This window comes from Pogona vitticeps, chromosome ZW-PAR, assembly GCF_051106095.1.
Source record: "Pogona vitticeps strain Pit_001003342236 chromosome ZW-PAR, PviZW2.1, whole genome shotgun sequence".
NCBI lineage: Eukaryota > Metazoa > Chordata > Lepidosauria > Squamata > Agamidae > Pogona > Pogona vitticeps.
In genome coordinates, this window is record NC_135800.1 from 6,468,388 (window position 1) to 6,490,420 (window position 22,033).

At 48.7% G+C, this 22,033-nt stretch overlaps 2 protein-coding genes across 4 annotated transcripts; one reads left to right on the forward strand and one right to left on the reverse strand.

Moving 5' to 3' along the window:
• Nucleotides 1-832: 832 nt before the first annotated feature.
• RBM18 (RNA binding motif protein 18) lies at nucleotides 833-11,615 on the reverse strand. Its single transcript, XM_072984507.2, has 6 exons — nucleotides 11,479-11,615; nucleotides 9,043-9,170; nucleotides 3,539-3,665; nucleotides 3,117-3,203; nucleotides 2,370-2,455; nucleotides 833-1,580 (listed from the first exon to the last, which is right to left on the reverse strand). The coding sequence occupies exons 1-6, from the start codon at nucleotides 11,482-11,484 to the stop codon at nucleotides 1,421-1,423; spliced, it is 594 nt and encodes a 197-aa protein (XP_072840608.1). The 5' UTR covers nucleotides 11,485-11,615; the 3' UTR covers nucleotides 833-1,420.
• On the forward strand, nucleotides 11,583-21,492 carry MRRF (mitochondrial ribosome recycling factor). Of its 3 annotated transcripts, none has more exons than XM_072984505.2 (7): nucleotides 11,583-11,662; nucleotides 12,540-12,721; nucleotides 13,331-13,480; nucleotides 15,689-15,807; nucleotides 18,396-18,487; nucleotides 20,087-20,252; nucleotides 21,046-21,492. In XM_072984505.2, exons 2-7 carry the CDS (start codon nucleotides 12,550-12,552, stop codon nucleotides 21,121-21,123), a joined length of 777 nt encoding a protein of 258 aa, XP_072840606.2. In that variant the 5' UTR covers nucleotides 11,583-11,662; nucleotides 12,540-12,549; the 3' UTR covers nucleotides 21,124-21,492. The 3 variants fall into 3 exon arrangements, with proteins under 3 accessions (XP_072840606.2, XP_020649104.3, XP_078238794.1); XM_020793445.3 differs by lacking the exon at nucleotides 11,583-11,662 and adding an exon at nucleotides 11,930-12,045; XM_078382668.1 differs by lacking the exons at nucleotides 11,583-11,662; nucleotides 18,396-18,487 and adding an exon at nucleotides 11,931-12,045.
• The last annotated feature ends 541 nt before the right edge of the window (nucleotides 21,493-22,033 follow it).

Consider the following 22,033-nt stretch of genomic DNA (forward strand, 5'->3'; position numbering starts at 1 on the left):
GGAATGAGGCTCACATGAGGATGAGAGAAAGGTGTGTGGTCCATGGGGAACCATTCAATGCTGCTCCCCCCCCTTCCAAATCACAGCAACTAAACAGGGCAATGAAAAAAGTAAGCTCTGTGGCTTCTTCAATTTTACATTTAAATTCTTTAATTTAAATAGCCCACTTCGTTGCTTCTCCAGATGCCCAAAAGGTTATGTTATATAAAAGTTATTCCTCCACAACAGGACATAAAACCCGTGGCTAAAGTGTCACCTCTACAAGCAAACACAGTTACTCCCCATTGCCGAGAATTGAAAAAAGGGAAATGAGGGCTAGCCTGGCAGCCGCCAACCTTCTCCATTCCTTGATGCTGTGGGAGCTTTCTGAAAGGACCCCACAGGCCCAAACGGGACCCCTCGATGCACCCCAAGGTTGCCAGGTCAAGCTGAAGCAGTGGCTGGACCGTTGAGTAAAATCCCCAGGAGGTGATGGGAAGGTAAGCGGCAGCGATTATAGCATCTTAGATAGTAGTTCTCCCTCTTTGGGAGTTGGAAGGGGTCTCTAAGACCCTCGAGTCCAACCCCTTACTCAAGGCAGGGATGCACGTCAGAGCAGATCAGACAGAGGGTGGACCAATTGGCTCTTCAAAGCCTCCAGCGTTGGAGCGCTTCACCACCTCCTGAGGTCATGGATTCTGTTGTCCTACTGCTCAAATTATGCGCAGGATAAACTACGTAAATACGCACCATTGGCAGGATTCTGACTTGCTTATTTGTAAGGCAGAAGATCCCCGGCTTTAGAAGCATCTCTCCTTTGAGGTCTCTCAAACAAAAAAAAGTAAAACACCACTTGGAAAGCCTAAATAAAATTTATTCCTGTACAACTATTTAAAAAGGTACTGATACATATGCCCCAGAGCATTCCGGCTGTGCTAAACAAGCAATGTTTTTCTCTTCCCTCCCGTTTCAGAGTTTCTTCCTTCCCCCTACAAAGTCCCAGAGACACAGGGGTGCGACGGTGAGATTGTGCCGTTCACTTCATGTTTAGTCATTGGTCAAATACATGTTCTAAACAGATAACTAATCACGTTTAAAGTCTTTGACTTTGGACTAAGGGAGAGAAGTATTTTAAACAGTCAAATCATACCCGCACCCACCTTTTAGAGAAAACAGTAGCCACCCTGGCATGGGTCGATGATGCTTTGGGTTTTACTACAATAACAACAAAATTTTGGAGCCCAGCTAAGTTCTTTACAGGTTTGGGAACAACATCCGTGTTTATTTCCACCGGAGAGGATTCATTTCCAGGCGCCAGTGGGACGAAGCAAGAGCCGAGGTGCAGGAGGCCACCACATCCAACTCCATATCGTCCATTGTTCTCCCTGCTAACTTTATGCACAAATAGAATAGGATGGTAGATGCTGCCCAGGCCACAGGATCACCTCTTCGACTTCCACACCGCCCGGGAATAAGGGGCAGTCCGTTTTTTGTCTGGGGGCTTGAAGTACGCGTAAGGCGCCGCCTGGGGAAGCTCAGCATCCGGGTTCTCTGCCATCATTTTGAGCTTGGCCTCGATGGCTTTGATTTTCGTGCTGACGCTACAGAGGAGAGAACAGAAGTCAACTTCTTACAGTGGGGTCTCTACTTAAGAACTTAATCCGTATTGGAAGGTGGTTCTCAAGTTGAAAAGTTCTTATGTTGAATCTGCATTTCCCATAGGAATGCATTGAAAACCATTTAATCTGTATCTGCTCTTTTCCGTCCATAGAAACTACAGTGGAACCTCTACTTAAGAACTTAATCCGTTTTGGAATGGTGTTCTTAAGTTGAAACGTTCTTAAGTTGAAGCAAAATTTCCCATAGGAATGGACTGAAAACTAATTAATCCGTTCTGGCTGTTTTTTTGTTATGTAGAGGTGCGTTCGTACACTGAAGCATTAGTAGTTCCCATAGGAACTAATGCAAAGCTGGTTAATACGTACTCTACCACTAGGGGGAGAATTTTTTTTAACCTAAGATGACCTAAGGTTAAAAAAAGAGCAGGAAAGTTTTTTTTTTCCTGTTCTTATCTTGGATTTCTGTTCTCAAGTAGAAGCAAAATTTAGCAAATGGAGCTGTTCTTAAGTTGGATTGTTCTTAAGTAGGGACGTTCTTAAGTAGAGACCCCACTGTACATGTTTAAAAGCCTGGGATCCCTCAATTACAGATCAATCCAGTCCCCAAATGCTGCCCTGGGAATACTGGACGAGGAAGGTAATCAACAGCCGAGATTGGCTGAATGGAACCTCCAGTTTCAGAGGCACTCCACCTTTGCCTTCCAGATCCCACAGGAGACCAATGGATGAAGGCTTTTGCCATTGTTTATGAGGTCTCTGGAAGCATCTTACCTTAGATTGGACTGGGCCGGCTCGGTGCTGGATGACGGTTCCAGGCTGATGGGAAGGATCTTTTCGTTCTTATTCTGATCGTATCTCTGGGCAGGGAAAGAGACAGAGCAGAAACTATGTCACTGGAAGGAAGTCAGAAGAACAGGTACGAAAGCCACCTATAGAACTAACTGGGGGAATGAGACACCAACAGAGAGTATCGGTGTGAAAAGACAGCTTCTAAAATGTGCTCCAGTAGTTTCAAATATTTTGAATTTTACAAGCAGGTTTAAAAGTTGGTGTTTATAGGATGACACACTTTTCCTAGCTAAAAACAAGTTCGTTTTGAGACGATGGAGAAAGAGATGAAGGCCACATCCTTTTTGTCCATGTGTTTATGTACAGGCTTTTGGTGTGGAATCTTGTTTTGTTTTCCTAAATCACTTCTAACGCATCACGCCATATGCTCAGTGTAATATAAAAGCCTTTGGTTTTTACATGTTTGTGTTATCGTCCCTTCAACGTTAGACATTAGTCTCGACCTACAGTGAGATTACTTGCTTTTAATATTTAGAGTTCACTTGAATTTCTCTAGCAAAGGCTAAAATCATCCTTTCAGTCTCGTTGATTGGATCCTGCTGTTTTTCTGCGTGTGCTCTTTGTGCTGGCACCCAGACATGATTCTCCAGTGAGCTCAGAAAAGTGGCCCGTTCAAGTTGGGGAATCGGGACTTTCTCCTCCTGAACCCAGCCTATGAGCTCTGCTCACCTTGACCTGCGCGTGGGCCCACCGCACCACCAGCTTCTTGGAGAGAGCCAGTTTACCATTGAGGCACTGGATGGCTTGCTCAGCTTCCTGTATGAGAAAGAGAAAAAGAATGAAGCTTTTTTTCTCCCCAAGAGGCCAAGAGAGCCTCATGCATCCTGTCCAAGAAGCACTTGGGTCGTACACAGAAGGCCCCTGATTCAAGCTCCATCAGCAGCTTCTCGGTTACAACAGTGGCCCTGAAGACAGGCTACAACTCCCATCATCCCTCTCCATCAGGACCAACAGGAGTTGTAGGTCAAAAGAAAGAAAAAGCCAGGACCTTAATAACTGTCCACTCCTGGTGGAAGTGGAAGGTCAGGGGTCAGACACACGATAAAGGGCTATCCGGTGTTTCAAATAAACAAAAAACACACCGTTCTTACCTGCTTGGTCTCAAAATTCACAAAGCAGTAGCCCCTGGGCTGCCCTTCCAGCGCACCCGACTTGTGGAACAGGAAGTCAAACTGCTTCACCTTGCCAAACTTCTGAAGGAGCTTGAGGAGGTGGTACCTGGATGAAGAGGAGAGGGAGGACAACCCATGAAGACCTTTGCATAAAGGGAATCCTGATGCTGGATCAGACGGAAGGTCACCCTCACCACCCACAGGAGCAACAAAGAGAAGCCTAATGGCAAGACAGGGCCACAGAGGTATCCTGTCTCTCACAACTCTCTAAATCCAGAAACCTGTGGATTGATTCCTGGGGATAATACACAACCCTCTTGACCAGCAGCCCCACTGATGGGACCATCTGCCACCCATGTGTCCAGTCTCCTTTTAAACCCATTCAGGTTGGGATCTGTCACAATATCCTGGGGCAGGAAGTTCCAGAGTTCGACTAGATGCTCTAAGAAGCCTTTTGCCTGACCCCCGGGTCTCTGACCATTCAGCTTTTCATGGGATGGCCCTCGTGGGTTCGAACTATGAAAAAGTGGGAGAAGTCGCTCTCTGGTGCCTTTCTCCACTACAAGGCATCGCCATGGGCACCTATATCAGGACAACAGTGATGGGAAGGGGGAAATAAGAAATGAGTTGCCACACGAGCCCCTCTCATGGCGTGGAGACAGAGAAAGATGTCCACCTCTTCGAAAGATTTCCAATCACAATGAAGGAGCAAGAAGCCGATCATGCAGTTGCTAAAAGGTGCTTCAAAACACCAGACAAGATGGGGCCCAGCCAAACGCATGACCATCTCAAGAGTTATCAGCAATGATCAGGCCACACAGATCTTCCCCCAGCGGCCGCTTCGCGTTCTTTCCACTCAGACGGTGGGTTTCATAGCAATGCTAGGCAGCCAGTTCTCTCCAAAGTTCTGGACGAGTGAAAAAGATTCCAGGAACAGAAACAGTCCCCCTACCCTCCGGCCAGGTTTACTACTACGGATACGCTCCTGCAACAGGAGAGGGGAGCCAGCTCTGCTTAACGGGGAGCCGAAGCAACGGAGGAAAGCCTTTCCGAGACACACAGAGCCGCAAGCGGTCCCCTCCTGCAGGCCAAGAAAGATACTGAACCTCCGAGAGAGAATCGCTATGGAGCTTTTTGGGCGGTTCATTCCTTTGAAACTCACCCGCAAGATTTATTGGCTATTGTTTCAAGCACAAAACAATCCCGCATGCCCGCTTTCTCTTCTAGAAAATGCTTTCCTTTCCGGCCCAAAGGGACTCAGCGCCTCTTGACCTTGGAAGGAAAAAAGGCCTCCCCCTCTTGCCCAGAAGAACAAGTGACTACTACGTCTCCCCCCCCTTCACAAAGCACCTAATTTTAGGGGCCCACTGGCCTGGCTGCGCATCAGCCTTGATTTCATCAGAATTCAACATGCATCTTACCCCTCAAACACACAGCATCTCCGAGGTGCACAGCTGGGAAGCAAGACAGCCTTAACGTCATGGAGCTTAAAGAGTAGGCCAGATTTTGTGTGATGCCAGTGTGTGTGTGCGTGTGTGTGTGTGTGTATATGAAATTGCATGAACTTAAAGAGTGCAACTTGATGAATGGATTAAAACCAAGGCTGCACGTTCAGGCCTAGGAAGAAGTAACAACATGCTCTTCACCACTCTGGGGTAGGGGGGCCACTTGGTACTGGCTTACAATGTTTTGCTAGGCATGTACACAACCAGGGGATGGTGTTCTCATTATAGACATGGGGGTTGAGAATAAAACCTCCATGCTCAGGAGAAGTCTAGCCCAGAGCCCTAGCTACTGGGCAAATGAAACAAGGTCAGTCCGTTGTCTTTCATACCTGCTGGCAGTCCTGTAGCTGATGAACTACAAAGACCATCAATCTGGCCTGGAAGAGGTCATCTTACTGTCTGGCTGGGAATTTGGATCTGCAGAGGTCTGTCTCCCTGCATATATCTGCGCCTTTCCCCTTCATTGCTCGCCATAACACAGAATTCTAAAGCTTTGGCAGACAGGATATAAAATAATTCTAGGGACCCCAGATCAAAATGCGGCACGGCTTCCCTAAAGGAATCCACATCTCAAAATGACATCCGTGCACACAATCTAAGGCTGTTGTCCTTATTCTTTTGCATCAGATATGCTTTCAAAGTGTTTTTTTTTTTAATGGCTTGGATTCGAGAAATGCTGTTTTCCATGCTGACTGTGTTTTTAGGTGTATTATTTTTTTTAATCATTCAAGCTGTGCACTGCCCTGAGCCCCAGCAGTGGGGGGGGGGGAGGGAAGCAAGAAATTGAAAAGAAAAAAATAAATTATAGAGATAAGTCTAAATCACACTGCAAGAACCAACTAGAGTAGACCCATTGCATTACTGGGATTTATGGTAAGTGATGACTCACCATTAATTCAACAGGTCTAACCCCAATAGGGGCTAGCAATTGGATCTAAGTTGCACATAAACCTTGCTATCCGGTTGAGAGGTTTAGCACACCCTCACGGTCAAACGGTCCCCTCTCAGCTCCTTACTTCCAACCGTCCAGGACTGATGCTGAGAAAGAATTATCTAGGAGGCCCAGAAACGGTGGACGAGAGTAACACGAGAGCCCCATTTAAGAGGAGAGAAAGAGGAAACCAAGTTGATGGAAATTACCGCCGACATCTCAGTGGGGGTACCTGGGCTGATCACGCCCTGAAGGAAAGGGAAGGTCACCCCTCCACTTGGGGCCTCCAGCCAGATCTCGTCCCGTACTTCCTGTCATCCGAAGCCAAAACACGGGACAGCCCGTCCAAGACCTGTTTCCTTTTCCGTCAGTTTTCCTCCTGGCACCCTCTGAGCTATTCAAACTCTGAGCAGGGGCTTCCTTTCCACGATGCTGTCCCAAGGATATGAGAACGGTCCCGGCCACATGCTAAAGCTATTAGGGCCGGCCGGGAATCCTAACCCCGCTGGAAGTCAGTAGACTGTTGTTAAGAGATTCTGTTTGCTGAATGAAGCTTGCCGGCTTCGGGTTCTTAAGAGGCAAAACGCGGAGACCTCTGAAGGCCGAATGTTTTTCAACAGGGGTTCAAAGGAGTGAAACTACGAGGCACAGATAGAGAACACAGAACTATTTGGATCTCTTTAACGCAGCTTTCATGAAAGAGATGTGCATTTGCAGGCGGATCAAGGGAAGGAAGACGGCGGGAACAGGCTGTCTTAGTGCTTGCTGGTAAATTCCAGGGGATTTCATCAGGAGATCTTGAAAGTGGGATCTCTCTCTCTAAATTCTTACTGGAATGTATCAAATAATATTTAAAGCCCTGGGAAAAAGCAGTGTAGAAGGTAGTGAAGGAAAGGCCATACAAAAGAAAACAACCCATGTGGTTTCCTACCACTCCCCCCCCCCCTTGGTGGAGCTTCACATTGCTAGGAAAAGCAGGAAAAAGACCGGTTTCAAAACGCCTCATCTAAGGTGTCCCCTTTCAACCCCTTGGCAGGTTTTGAAGGTGAAAGAAACCTGGTTCATCCTGGGATAATGGCTGCTGGCTTAGAAAGCTTTAAAGGGAAAATAGAACAACTCACGGAGAAAGGAGTGGCTGCTACTTGTGAAAACCCAGTAGAACCTCCAAGTTCAGCAGCAGTCTACCACTTGAATATAAATTGTGGGGAAGGGGCCATCAGGTTCTTGCATTTAAAACTCTACAAATGGCAGGTGTTGCCAGGGTGCAGAAACCACCTCTGGCTGGCGTAGTAGTTAAAGAGTGCAGGCCACAGTCACAACCCTGGGTTCAAATCCCCACTAAGCTAGAAAGTTCACTCGGTGACATGGTCTTGCTACTCCCTCTCTGACGATGAACTACTTTATGGGGCTGCTGTTGCTCAAATCAGAAAGGAGAGCGATGAATGCCACCTTGTGCTCATTAGGGGAAAAAGCAGACAATTAAGGCAAAGAAACAGCCCCTCAACCCCACCCTGCTACGTTTCAACATAAAAAGATCAACAAGATTCTGCACAAGGTGTAAAAAAAAAAAAATCTGAGTGAGATCCACAAACTCTTCCCACCTCCCAATCCATCTATGAAAGAAGCCAGAATATGTCCCTTTTAAATTCCTGGGTACGACTCAAACAGAGACCCGGCCATCTTCGCCTCCTTGCCCCACTCCCAGGCTTTTCATTTCACCCCAAACTTTCACGCAACAGATACTTCTCCGAAAGACCTCAGAGGCCTGTCAGCTGAGCAGCACCGGCAATTATTTACCGCACAGAAAGCTTGCAATATAAACACCGGGGCTTTAAAAAAATGGTAATTAATGCAAAACTGGGAAGAGGCCAGCCCGCACGGCGCTGAATGAATCGCCTGAAGAGGGCATTACGTTAATGACGGACTCCACTTAGAGGCCCGATTAGGATGCTGCCCGGCTGAAAGGAGCGCCACTTGGAACAAAAAACTCGAGGCACTTGCCGGAACGCAAGACGCTGGGCAAAAATTGCCTCCACAGCTGAGAGGCAGACAATATCCGGGCGATAAAGCGCAAGCAGCCACTTGGAATGCATAAATCGGAGATTGTTTTCTAAAGCCGAGGTGGGGTGGGCAGACGCAAAGACGGCTGCCAGAACCCTGGCCCGGTGCATCTAATATCCCTCGGAGCAATCAAGCTCTCCTGCTTTGGTGTTTAATTGCCGCACTTCAACTTGCTGAAAATGTGTTAGCACGCAATTTAAACACACTAATCATTTCGGAGGCCACGGGAATGTCAAACGCACACACTTAACGTTCGCCGCCACCTGAGACGGGACCAGAGGACCCACACAGCTGCGGTTATTAGAGGCAGTTCGTAGACAACCCGAAAGCGGCGATACGTGAGGGTGCGTCTGAGGCCCGGCTGGCTTTCCTGCCCACGCAAAGCTCAGCCGGAGGGTCCCGTTGACTCGGCCGCTCGGGTAACAAAGGCCCTCACGCCAACTAGCCTTGTGAACAGGAATGAGGAAGGAAACTGACCGGTACCAGAAGCAAAAAGGAGACAGGGTAGAGCCCCTGGACAAGGACGCTACATGGCAGCACGGTATCCAGAACAGCTTTGGTTACAGGATACGGACTTTAACACTGGCCTGAAACAGGAGAGGGGGGGATCCTCGTTCTTTGAAGGAGAAGCACGACAAAAAAAAACCGGTTCATTTATCCAGCCATAGGATACGGCCAATGCTAATTAAACATTCCAAAATGGAACTCAAAGTCACACTAATCTGTAGCCCCCTTCCTCTAGATCATTTCCAGGGGGTTAAAGCCGGGCTAACCCACTGCAGTAGAAGTAGCACAGAGGCTTATAACATCTTAAAGATGAACATGTTTGTTATCCTATCTGATGAACTGGCCGGCGCCTACAAGTCTTGAGGCCTACAAATTTGTTCTTTTCTACCGTGAGTGGGCTCCACTGCTTTTCCATGAAATACCCCCCCCTTCTGCCCCTTCCTCCTGAGTCTCAGTTCCTTCACCCTTCCCTCACTCACTCTGTAATCTTGGGGTCGAGGTTTCCAATCCAAAGGCGATGCCCATCCTGAAGGGCCCCCTCGGATAGGATGGATGCGTTCTCCAGCCGCAGGCTCTGTGTGGGAGGAACCGCAGCCGCCATCTGCACCTGCGTGGGGAAGACAAGGAAGAGCGAGGGATGGGTTGGCGGCACGTTGGTGGCCAAAGAAGGCAAGTTCTGGTTTGCTCCAGGAAACAAAAGAGAACTAGCCCTATAGCACCACGCTGCTCTGTACTGGTCTCTTTCTACCACCCATGATCTGTTTTCTTCCTAAGCTATAGTTCAGCCCACAAACACACCAGTTCTGCATACTGGCACAGCACAGAGGTGAGGAAAACCATATTAATATTCACTTGTCCAATAGGTGAAGAACAAGGTAACCTCCCCTTTTCAGTAAGTTTCTCAGCTTCCCCACAAGCCCTGTTTGACAGGCACCTTAGCAGCCTGGAAATTGTGTAGGTTCATTTATAACCATATCCATATCACACACACATACACACACACACACACAGAGAGAGAGAGAGAGAGAGAGAGAGAGAGTTCTAAGCAAAATTGTGATATGACACTATTACATATATTTGATGCTGTCATTGATATATCGCGATGACCTATGGTTTTAAGCAATCAACCAATAAAGAAAGAAATAACATGATTAATATTTGTATGGACATACTGCCTGCCTGGCCGAAAAACTGATGCTTTTGAATTGAATTGTGGTGCTGGAGGAGATTCTTGAGTCCCCTGGACTGCAAGGAGAACAAACCTATCCATTTTGAAGGAAATCAAGCCTGAGTGCTCACTGGAAGGACAGATCCTGAAGCTGAGGCTCCAATACTTTGGCCATCTCATGAGAAGAGAAGACTCCCTGGAGAAGCTCCTGATGTTGGGAAAGTGTGAAGGCAAGAGGAGAAGGGGACGACAGAGGACGAGATAGTTGGACAGGGTCACCGAAGCTATCAACACGAATTTGACCCAACTCCGGGAGGCAGTGGAAGACAGGAGGGCCTGCCCTGCTCTGGTCCATGGGGTCACAAAGAGTCGGACATGATTTAATGACTAAACAACAACTGCCTGGCTGGAAGGGCATCACCCTAGAGATAAGTGGCTCAGGGATCTAGTCAGTACTGTACCTTTGAGGGAGGCCACTTGGGACCCTCAGTCCCTCTTCTTAGATGATAATGTCATTGGGACAAGGGCCTACCTTCTCGTGCACATGAGTCTCTGTAAACAGAAACCACACCCATAACCCAGCGCCATCAAACAATCTGTTGTTGTGATTAACAGTACAGAAAAGCAGCAAAATATGTGGTTCCTGCTTGCTTTTCTGTATCAAGCAGGGTTTTAGGTAAGTAAGGCCACAGCCCTTTACAGAAGAAATGAGCAGAAACACATGCTCAAACAAATCTGTTTTTCAGCCTTTACTGAATGGGGTTTACTAACCAATTGGTTGTTTTGTAAAATAATATTTTTACATGGTTAGTTGGTTGATTCCCCTTTTTCTGTTGACATAAAAGGGGGGAGCCATGTGGCCATTACAAAATATAAATGCAAGAATAAGTGATATCTTTAAAAGCCACTAATACAAAATAAAAAAAATCATACAATATGCAATTTTTTCCTGGATAAATCCCACTTCTTCAAACCTTTTTCTGTGTTTCTCTCTTCCTGCACACACTATTTTGTCAAAAAGGTGGGGGGGGAAATCTACTGTGGAAGTGTGTGTTGTTTCTGCTTGGAGATGTAAAACTTCTGAATATATCCATTTTGTAAAAAAAAAAAACTCTGGGGAAAAACATGTTTTTTTCTGGAAAAAGAAGTGTATTTATATAAAGTTGTCTAGAGGGGATCGACTGACAAATGGAAATTTCCTTTCCCTCCCCCTCACCCGGAAATAAGCAGGTTTCCCCCTCTTTCCTCCCCCCCTCCGGAAAAAAAATGGAAATTTTACATCTCTAGTTCTGCCTGGCCTATTGGAGCCCATCTCAGTGGCGGAAGAGAACAAAAAAAAAAGTCAAGGGGGGGGGCAATTGGCCTCCTGCTACCACACTGGATGGGTGGGTGGGGTGGGGGGATGATGGGCTTTGTCGTCCAGCACCTCAAAGCTAGGTTGGCGAAGCCTAAGCCCCCATCGCCACCCCTCCACTCTCTCCCAGTCTCCTCTCCTTCCACACAGGGGTCGGTTGGGGACCCAGATACCCCACCCCCTCTCCCCTCCCCCGCCAAAGCCTCCCTGGTCGGGTTGTTGTGCAGATGGGAGGGTTAAGGAACCTCGCCGTATGTAGGGTGGGCGGGGGGGTAGTAAAGCGGGCCGCAGACAAATGGGAAGGCACGCGAGCCTCTGAACATGTACAGAGTGCCACTCCTCCCTCCTCCTCCTTTCCCCCCCCCCAAAAAAGGAGCCTCGCGCGGGACTCACCGGCATCCCCTCCGCCCGGCCCCCTCGCCTTCCCTCTTCCGCCTCCCCCTTCGCTAGGGGCTCAGGCGACGTCACCAGCCGGCGCCTCCGGAGGCGTCACCGGGACGCGACCGCGGGGCGGTGACGTCATCGGGACGCGACGGCCACGGTGTAGACGGGGTCCTTTTTTTTCTGCCCGTCGGAGGTACGGCGCGAGGCACGCAGGCAGGCAGGGCAGAGGAGGGAGGGGGCGAGGCGGGGGGACCCGTTCCGGGGTGGGCGTGGCTTTGAGGGCGCTGGGCGGGGCCTCGGTGGCTCCCTGTTCGGAGTTCTTTCCCCTTTCGTCCCGTCCGAAAGAGACTTCTTAGGGGAGGTGGGCGGAGCTTGTGGGGCGACCTGTCAGTTATGTCCCCTGGGAGGCGGAACTTGTGGCTGGTGGGCGGAGCCGAGAGGCATCCAATGAAGAGGGGTAGTGGGCGGGGCCTGCAATCCTCAGTCTCTCTTTTCTGCGCAGGGGAATCCGGATCTAGCTTGTCTACATGGGCAAAAGCGAAATCGGTTTCCAATCCGGATTAAGCCTTTTCCCTGGTATTTCCCCCACCTTCAAAAAAAATAATAATCAGAAAAAGAGGGTTTGGGCCAAGCAATGCAAGGGGGAATTTCCTTAAAATCCACCCAGGCCCCTTTGGAGGGATTCCTTTGCGAATCTCCCCTTCCCAGCCCTGCAAGTCCCCTGAGGATGGGGTGAGGTGCTCTCTGCTGCCATGCAGAGCGGGGCCTTTTGTAGGGTGGCACCCTACAAAAGAACACTCTCTTATCCCATGTGGCCAGTTTTAATTTCAATTTTTAATTTGAAAGCGTGCCTGTTTTTGCAAGCTCACTCGCCAGTTTGGAAAACCGGTTGCGCTCAGCTAAACATGCAGAGGGACTCTCTGCATAGTTTCCACCCGCTTCTGCTTCCCCATCGCCTTCCTGCATCCTGGAGTGCCGATCCGATTTTCCCTGTGCTTGCAAAACAGGATAGCCCTATGATAATAATCACCCAAAGAACACGCCTCCTATCTTGTCTTGTTTTTTTTTAGGTAGCTCACGATGGCTGGATTCCTGAGGTGTCTCCGGCAGTTGGCACCCGTGGTCTGTTCCTCCGCAAAGTTGTCGCTCCGGGCCCCCATCAACTACCGGGTCTTGCTTTGGCATGGCTGCAGGGACAGCTGGATCCTGCCAACCTTACCCACCAGACACCTTGCTACCAAGAAAGCCAAAGGTATCGAAACCTTCTTTAAAGTCCCTGGTGTTAAAAAAAAACCTATCCATCTGTCAGTTCAGCGGCGATTTCAGCCGACTCCAAGACTAGCGCCAGGGGGGAAAGGAGTGGACGAGCTCTCCATAAGAATCACGCAGAGATATTTATAAGCATGATCAACATTATTCTCAAGAGCGTTGTAAAGGAGGTAACGGCACAGAAAACGACAGTGGTGGTGGTGGTCGGAGGAAAGTAGGCACCTGAGAAAGACCGTGGCCTCAAATCCAGGAGGGTCTGAAAGTTGTACCCCAAAAATAAATCTATAAATAAAGAGCAGTCACTTTCCGATTAGCAGGGGTGGTGGCATCCTGTCTTACCTCTTTCCCTGTTTTCTTTGAACCGTTTTCTAATCTGGGCCATACTTGGAGAGGCAAGAGGGCAACGGGGGATTTTTTTTAAAAAAAGCCACCGAAATTAGGGGTTGAGCATTATTGTAAAGTTGCATGCAACTTTTAAGAAAAATAATAATAATGGCTCGTGGTGAAAGAAACACAGAACACATTTTTGTTTGGGTTGCAAAATAACATTCCATGCCAGAAGAGGGACCTCAGTGTCTTTGTGCTTTTCCAGCAAAAGGGAAAGGCCAGGCCCGAGTGAACATCAACATCTCTTTAGTCGAAGATATCATCAACTTGGAAGAAGTAAATGAGGACATGCAGGCAGTGGTTACAGACCTACAGGAAGAGTTCAACAAAACTTTGAATATCAGGACCTCCCCAGGTGAGTCCCTGACCTCTGAGCTTCACGGCCTTCATGTTATCTCTCCGGTTTGGGGAAGGGGGACCAGGGTGTTTACTGTGCAGGAGCAGGCCTAGCTTGTGTGTCGTACCAAACAGTCATTTATTTGGTTGTTGTGGGTTTTTCGGGCTCTTTGGCCGTGTTCTGAAGGTTGTTCTAACGTTTCGCCAGCCTCTGTTATTTATTTATTTGTTTCAAATATTTTTACCCCACCTTCTCTTTGAAAAGGACCCCAGGCGGCTTACATCCTTAAAAGACAATATTTAAAGCTAAAAACAATAAGTGTGAAAAGGCAACAGCCGGGGCTAGCCAGGTAAGGGGAAAACCCTGGCTGGCCTTTCTCACATGTGCCTTCAAACCTGCCACCATTCCCCTCCAGATTTTTCTCTGATTTAACCCCAGGCTTATTTAATGGGTACAGAACCCTTTTTGCATTCTGCACGTGCTCCAGAAAATTGCTGAGTAGTGTGGCTAAGTGGCCTGGTTGCTGGATTTAAAGGCAATTTTTAAAAGCTAGAAACAGAAGTATGCAAATATTTAAAAGGAAACAAACAAATACCACACTAAAGAACTAGAAGGGGCACCTGACGCCTGTTTTCACGCTCCCCCTGCTCAGTTCTCTTAAGGGTTTCCCCTCCAGTTACTAACCACACCTCGCCGTGCTTAGCTTCAAAAGCCAGATGAGACGGGTCGATTCAGGGTTTTGGGCACACGACAGCATTTTCCCCAGTCCTGTTGGGCTTCCGCCTGATCTGCCAGGGCAGCTCATCAATTCTGAAGCTTGCTTTAAAAAGGGCTGGTGGTTGGTTTCTGAGAGGAAGGACAGGGGCTCCTTTAAATACCCGGAGAACAACTTCAGAGACCTGGGTGGCCCTTCAGGTTCTCACAAGCAATGCGTGACATCTTCAGAATGCTGGACCCGCTACTGAACTGATATTTCCCCCCCCCCCACCCCCATTTTAAGAGCTTTAAGAAATAAGCCAGCTGCTTTTTCTCACCCCGAACATGACCAGGAAGGATCTGTTTGGCTAATAGCTTCCTGGGAGTGGGGCATGTCAGAAGACCCTAAGCCGACTGGCTGCAAACATGATGAGGGGGGAAAAAAAGTTGTCCGCTACTAACGTGGCCCCCAGCCGGAAAGGGGAAATTGTTGCTAATTTAGTCTCTTGGAAATCGGCATCGAGATGCCGGGAGGAGGGATGGAGGTGGGAGAAAGAAGGGGTGGAAGGCAGCCATAAGGACAACTCTTCTTTCTCTTTGTTTAATGAGTTTGTTGTTTTATAATGGGTCCTGAACTCTTTTGCTCATCTGGAATGGAGGGAAGATGGGAGTGCGCTGGTCAAAGATACAGAAGTGTTCCATATGAAGTCTCTCTAAAAAGGGATCCCCACGACGCACCACTCCACCCCATGGCTGCACATGCCCTTTTCCAGCTTCAGTTGTGTCGGCTCGCATCCTACTTAACCTTGTCACTCTTTCCGTGCATCTCTTCTGTTTTTCTGTCCAAGCCCTGTTCCATCTTCCTCAGCCCTCCCTTAAGGTGTCTGTGTCTAATCCCATGTTGTTGCGGGGAAAACCAAAGGTGGGTTCCAAAGAGCTGGTGAGGTTCAGAAACAGTTAAAGGCCACCGCTTTCCTGTTGCTGTTTCGTGCCCAAGCACGCCGCCGTGCAAAAGAGGTTGACATTTCTTCGAATTGTTGAATTGGGAGGGGTTCCCTAAGGGCCATCTGGTCCAGCCTGCCACCGTTGCATGAAACCCATGGCTAAAGTATCCCTGACCTGCAGCCATCCAGCCTGGGTTTGAAAACCTCAATTGGAGAACCATCTTCTGTCAGAGGGTCCTTCCTATCTGGAAGCTCTTCCTTGTGATTAGTTGAAAACTTCCTTTCTTATCATTTGAATCCACTTGTTCAGGTCTCTGGAAGTTACTGGCAAAGACTAAGCTTGTTGCGTCTTCCATGCAACAGCCTCCCCATGCAACAGCCTCCCTTCCCCTTCCATGCCTCCCCTGTTTCCAGACCTTTGAAAACAGCTCTCCCTTCTCAGCCCCCTCTTCTCTGGGCCGAACCCACAAGACAAAACAGTGGTGGGCGTCTTTTTGGGCAGCCGGGAATTCTATATTTGGTCATTTCAGGTTGCCAGCAGCCCCGCAAACCACTCACCCACCTTACTGCTCTCCTTTCCTTTCAGGGGCTTTCCATCATATTACGGTTGTAACCAGCAGCGGGAAATTTCCTTTAAACGAGCTTGCGCAAATCACTCTGAAGTCTCCACAACTCATGCTTGTCAACATGAGCAACTTCCCAGAAGTAAGTAAGCAGCGCCTCCCGTGGGCTTCTGCGTGGCTGGGGCCTGGCGTCACCTTTGCATGTATTTCTTTGTGTGCGAGTTACATTTGTACCCACCTTTTCACCTAAGGAATCCAGGAATCCACACAACAACCTTGTAAAGTAGGTTAAGCCTAAGGAACTTTGATCTTCCGGATTTTCAGTCTGACGATCTAATCCCTGCATGAGAGTAGCTCTCCCACTAGAGCTATTTTTTTTTGTTCAGCAGGATATAATATCATCATTATCATCTTGGAACTGCAAAGCTAGAAGGGATCCTATAGATCATCCAGTCCAGCCTCTGCCCAGTGGGGGAATCGAACTCCCAACCTCTGGCTCTTCAGCCAGAGACTTAAACCACTGAGCTATTCAGCAGTTCATGTGCCCAGATCTGACAGGCATGGGTTGACTAGAGGAGTGATTCTCAAACTGGGGGGGGGGGGTCCCCAGATGGACTACAACTCCCAGAAGCCTTCATCACTTGCTGTGCTGGCCAGGATTTCTGGGAGCCAAGAACATCTGGGGACCCAAGATTGAGGACCACTGGACTAGAGAACCCTACAAGCTGAAGACTCCTCTTGCTTCTCCAATTCCCTGTAAGACCTCAGCCTGCAGCTGAAAGAAAGAGTTTAGCCTGTCTGCTCTTGCTGGTCACAGTACTTTTCCTAAGACTTAAGGACCAGCAGCAAAAGCATTACAGCGAGGTACATGGGTGTGTTTTTTAGCCCTGCCCCCTTCCAGAATGGGGTTCTCCCCCCCCCAAGAATCTCCTGGAGATGGAATCTGACTTCTTGTGCCGAAAGGGTCCCCCCACCCCATAGAGTAAACCCTCCTCCAGAAGTGGCCCCTCCTGACTCATGAACAAACAGAGGCAGCTTCGTGGCTTCAGATTTTTGGCACCCAGTCCAGCTTCGGAATGCCATTTTGATATAAAAACCACATTTTTTTTAGCCTTCTTGGGCGCAGTGGTGCATTTGAAAATGCTTGGAAAGGGAACAGCTGGAATCAGAAACGGAGGAAGGTGGCTCACGTTTCCACCAATCAAGAGACAGCATAATCCGGTATTTTCCCTGTTTCTTACTCCTGCTTTGGACTAGTAACGCTAGAAATAAATTGGGCCCAGTGATATTGTCGGCGTTATTCGAACAGCAGGCGCTCGGATCAGCCAAGACTTACAGAAGATGCTGCTTAAAGGGGTGGGCTTTCTAGACACTCGGTTTCTTTCCCCGTCTTTGCTTGCCGGCCTTTCTCACTTATTCAGCCTTCCCGAGGTCTCTTTTAGAAAACGGCATTTTAAACATTTTCTTGAACTGGAGCGTGACATGATCAGTGTGAATAGCTGGGACACTTTATTAAACTTGCCTATTAACATAAACAAAGTTTGCTACCATCACTTAGCCATTCATACATCCTTATTACCGTATTTTTCGCACCATAAGACGCACTTTTCCCCCACAAAACAGGGGTGTGGAAAGTCTGTGCGTCTTATGGAGCGAAGAAAACAGATTATATTTTCCTGTTTTCTTCTCCTAAAAAATTGGTGCATCTTATGGAAAGGTGCGTCTTATGGAGCGAAAAATACGGTATGTTATGGTTATTTTGAATGTTGATTATCTGGTTGTACTAGGCAGACAATTATATATATAATTGTCCATTATATATTTGTACAATTATATATACATATTTGTTCATTATCTAGCAGCATTAGGCACACATTTATATACATACATGTATAATTTTTGAAGCAGTATGCCGCGTCCAGCTTTCTGTCATGTGGATTTTTTAATTTTTTGGCTGTTCCACTGTGGAATTTAAACATTCATCCTCAGCTGAGGGAACCCTCCGGAGCTAACTGAAAGGGTTACATCCTGCGTCCAATCTCAGCCCTGTTCCAACACTGCCTCGCGGTGGCGGTTGCTGGTGGGGCCGTCTGCGCTCGGAGACGGCCTGAAAACCCACAGCTGGAAGGAGCAGACCTCTTGCTGATCCCCCTAGCTTATTTTCACACTTGCCTGTAGCAATGTGGAATGAGTTACCAGCCATTCCACTCTCCCCTCCTAGCGACTGCCGTGTAAGATCTTTGGTGCCCTGAGCCGCATCCCGATATCTTTTCATCTGCCTCGGCCCTCGCGTCTTGCAGAGTCCAGAGTCTGGCCGCGGACCGCCTCAACCCACCCCCCGAGATTTCTTTGCCCTTAAAAAAATATTTTAAAAAATCTGCCTTGCCTCAAACTGTCGAAATGGTTTCCATTTTCAGTTTTGCGTTCCCCCCCCCCTCCACCAACCTCATCCTCCTGCTTCACTGATACCTCGATACCGAGGGGGGTGGAGGGGCAGGGGTGGGGTGGGGGTGCAGTTTTCAATTGAGTTTGATCAAAGCCGCCGGAGCCGCGCTAACTTCCTGGTCTTGCTGGTAACTGAACTAAATGTTTCCATGTTCTGTCAAGATAGATTTCTCCCCCTTGATCGAGAGCTGCAGCATCTGGTAATAATTATTTGCTAATTCCCTCTGCCTTTTTTTGATCTCTTTTCTTCCCCCCCCCTTCCCTCCCCGTGCCCGCTTTTCGCAGAGCACAGCTGCGGCTGTGAAGGCTATCCAAGAGAGCGGGATGAACCTAAACCCGGAAGCAGACGGCGCCATCATTCGAGTGCCCGTCCCCAAGTAAGCGCCCGTAGTGGTGATTTTTCTCTCTCTCTCTCTGTCTCGTCCCCCCCCTAACTTGGGGGGAGGTGATGGGAGAGATTGTCCCATGTAATGGGATGGGGAAAGTCAAGTCCAGGGGCTGAATTGAGCCCTTCCTTTGCCCCCCACCCCACCTTCGGTCTCAGTAAGGTTGCCTAGACAGAGCCTTCTCTGCTGTGGTGCCCCCCCCCCCAAAAAAACCCAACAGGGCATCTTGGCTCAGAGAAGCCCCCCTGGCACCCTTCGCTACCTCCTTTCAGCCCTGGGTGAAAACTTTGTGAATACCGTCAGGATGAGTTTCACTTCTCAAAACCGAGGCTTCATCAGTTGACTTGCTGCTCCTGTTTTTTCTTTCTTTATTTATTTTTGACTTACTTATTTTCTCATTTTTAAATGTCTCTGTGTTTTTTTACCTATCCTGATTAAGGAAGGACTTTTCTTTATTTATTTTACACCAGCTCTGCTTCTGAGTGAACTTATCTGAAACCAGCTGACATTCTTTGTTGTGGTGCTTGGTTTTTTTAAAATGACATTGTGAGCCCCCTCGGGCCGCCAGGCCTGAAAGCAAATACTAAGGCAGAAGTTAAAGGAAGGAAGGAATAAAGTGAGCAGGCGCTCGTCCAATCGGTCCGGCGTCACTGACAGCTGCCTCTCGGTGATCGGCACATCGGTCAAATTGTGAAGAGGCTGGATTTTAGACAATGAGGCACGGGAACGCCGAGTTTGGAAACTCCAAAACCCCACTTAAAAAATAATAATAATACAAGCATTTCTTCCAGTCAGTTCTTACATTAGATAGGAAATATGGCATGTGCATTGGGGGTGTTCGTTCTCGCAATTCTGGAAGCTGGTAATTTCTGCAACGCTTTTTGGATTCCCATTGTTGTTACCTCCCCCCCCCCCCCAGTCAGAGCCTAAATCACTGCGCTATCCGGTTAGCTGAAGACAGTTTAGCCCCTCTCCCCATGATGGAGAAAGGTTCCATAGTAGCCTTCAAGAATACCTTCCATAGTATCTTTCTCAACTGCCCTAGTAAAAGTCCCATTCAGATTTCTCCAGTTCTTACATCTCCTCTTCCTCCGTTCCTCCCTTCTTGCCTTCCTCGGCTTGCTCTTCCTCTTTTCCCCGCCCTTCTGGCTCGGATTCTGAAGGCAACGACTATTATTCTCCTAATTGCTGAGGATCGGAGGGGGTTGCTGAGGATCCGTAGCAGGCTGATCATTACGGCGCTCCTGAGGTCACCCGTGGATGGGGAGGGGAGCAGGAGAAACTCCAGGATGGGTATAAAAGAGAAGAGGTGAAACTAGAGGATGAAAAACATGGCAGGCAGCAAACAGCTGCCACCCCACCTGGTTTTACAGTATTTTGCTCTTTGGCTGTATTTGTCTTGTCCGCCAACAAAACAAAGCATGGGGCCCTCGAGGGTCGTTGCTGCCAGCCCGTGCCAGTGCTGTGGGCTCCGTTGAAGGCAGGTCCCTCTGGCCTCACGCCTCACCTGTGCAGGTGAAGCCCAGTTCTCCCCCCCTGAGTCCCTTCCACTCCCCATCACCCAGAAAGCCTTTTCTCCTCCTTGTCTAGAGTCACCCGCGAACACAGGGAGAACCTGGTGGTTGTGGCCAAACAGGTCACCAACAAAGCCAAAGAGGCGCTCAGGAAAATACGTACCAGGGCCGTGAACCAGACCAGGAAGGCCAAGGGCACCGCCTCGGTCTCCGAGGACACCCTCAAGTTGATAGAGAAGCAGGTATTGTTCCGTGGGCGGATGGGGGGGGGAGTGGGGTCTGTCTTAAGTCCGTGACAGACCCACGCCCTTGTCTGCATCCTAAAAATGAACTGAGAGAGGTCCAGAATGAACATACGTTGAGTTGTCCCTGTCTCTCAAGCACACGCGTCGGTAAGAGTCCCATGTGAAACACCTCCCCGTATTGGGAAAGCTAGCCTGTCAGGAAAATCGGTGCATCTTTACTTGTTGTACTGGAACTTCCAAAAGGGACACAAAATCCTCGCATTTAAAAATATAATATCTGTCTTTAAGGTGCCAACGTGTTTTTGTCTTAAAAAAGAAAAAGCTCTGTGTTTTGAACTGAGCTCAGACTCATTTTGCAACTGACGGAACGGCTTTTATCAGATCTTCGATTCTTAGTAAAGACACACAGGTTTTAATCTTCATCCTGATTTCTTTGCGTGGACTTGCGATGGTTAACCGTGATTGGTAGTTATCAGAGATTTTTTGGGGGGTGGGCAGGGAGAGACAACCAGTTCCCAGAATGCTCGAGCCGCAGGGGGCTTTAATACACGTAACAGATTTTGGACTGCCCAATAGCGTCCGTTTGGTCACTGGGATAAAACGGAATACTAGTTTACTTGCCTTTTTCGGCCTGACGCCGGGCAGCTGTTGTTTAGCGTCTGTGACTGTAACCCTCCACCAGAACTCTGGATTCCTGCTTCACTTCTTCAAATAACCAACTCCTAACTTTGTCAGATGGAAGTTGTGTAGTTTGTTTTGTTTTAATGCATTTCTCACGTTCACAACGCAGATCCAGCAAATGACAGATGACGTTACCGCCGAACTGGAGAAACTGTTGGCGGCCAAGACGAAGGAGCTGCTGGGATAACCAAAGGCTTGTACAGCAACTGTTAGTGATGGTTTGGGGTATTTCCCACGCCCACCCCAACTCCTCTTCCTTTGCCCTGCTGGACTGTGGCAACGCCATCTGAGCATCACAGAGACTAATAACTAGCTTCGTGGCTTCCTCTCGGAAGTTAGCTGGGGCTTTCATTCATGGCCTTATTCAGCCTTGCGAAACACGGCCATCCAGAGGATCCAGAAGAGAATGGCATCATGGCTGCCGGTCCCCATCCAGCGCGGCTGTTCCGTTTGACTCACGGACTCTGTTGCGGGTAGAAGCGGCCCGGGAAAACCCCTGTCTTCGTGAACCCGCTGTTGTAGGTGCATCAAATAAATAACAGCCGGAACTGCGAAATGTCCAGGTGGTTACTGGGCGAAAAGCAGCCCCATCAACCTAGCAGTAGGAACAACATTCTCGGTTGGGGAGCAGCTTTGTCGGCTGGTCTAAAACAATCTTTACCAACTCGGGAGGCTAAAATCGATTCGCATGATTGGGAGTCCAGCTTTTCTTGGCCTTTCATCTGCGCTGACAACTTGCTTAGGAGCAGAAGGGAGTGCAGGAGCTGTTGCCAGGGTGGAGGGCAGGCAGGGGGAAAAAGGTGGCTATAGAAGTGACATTGGGAATAATGGTCGATCCGGCAGCCCCCCAGTCCTGGGCTTGGGGAGGGGGAGAGCTTTTTCTCCTTTCGGTGGTATGAGCCTGTGAAGGCCGCAATCCGATGTCTGCTGCTCCAGAAGCTTGGGACATCTCATCCGGCTTAGGGTGGCTTTGTGGCGGCCTCCGACCACAACTCCCATCAACTCTGGCCTGCTGGTTGGGGAAGATGGAAGCTGTGGTCCCAGGGCACCAGTTTAGGGAGTGTGGCTCTTGCCCTTTGGCTGTGCCATCTCTGGCC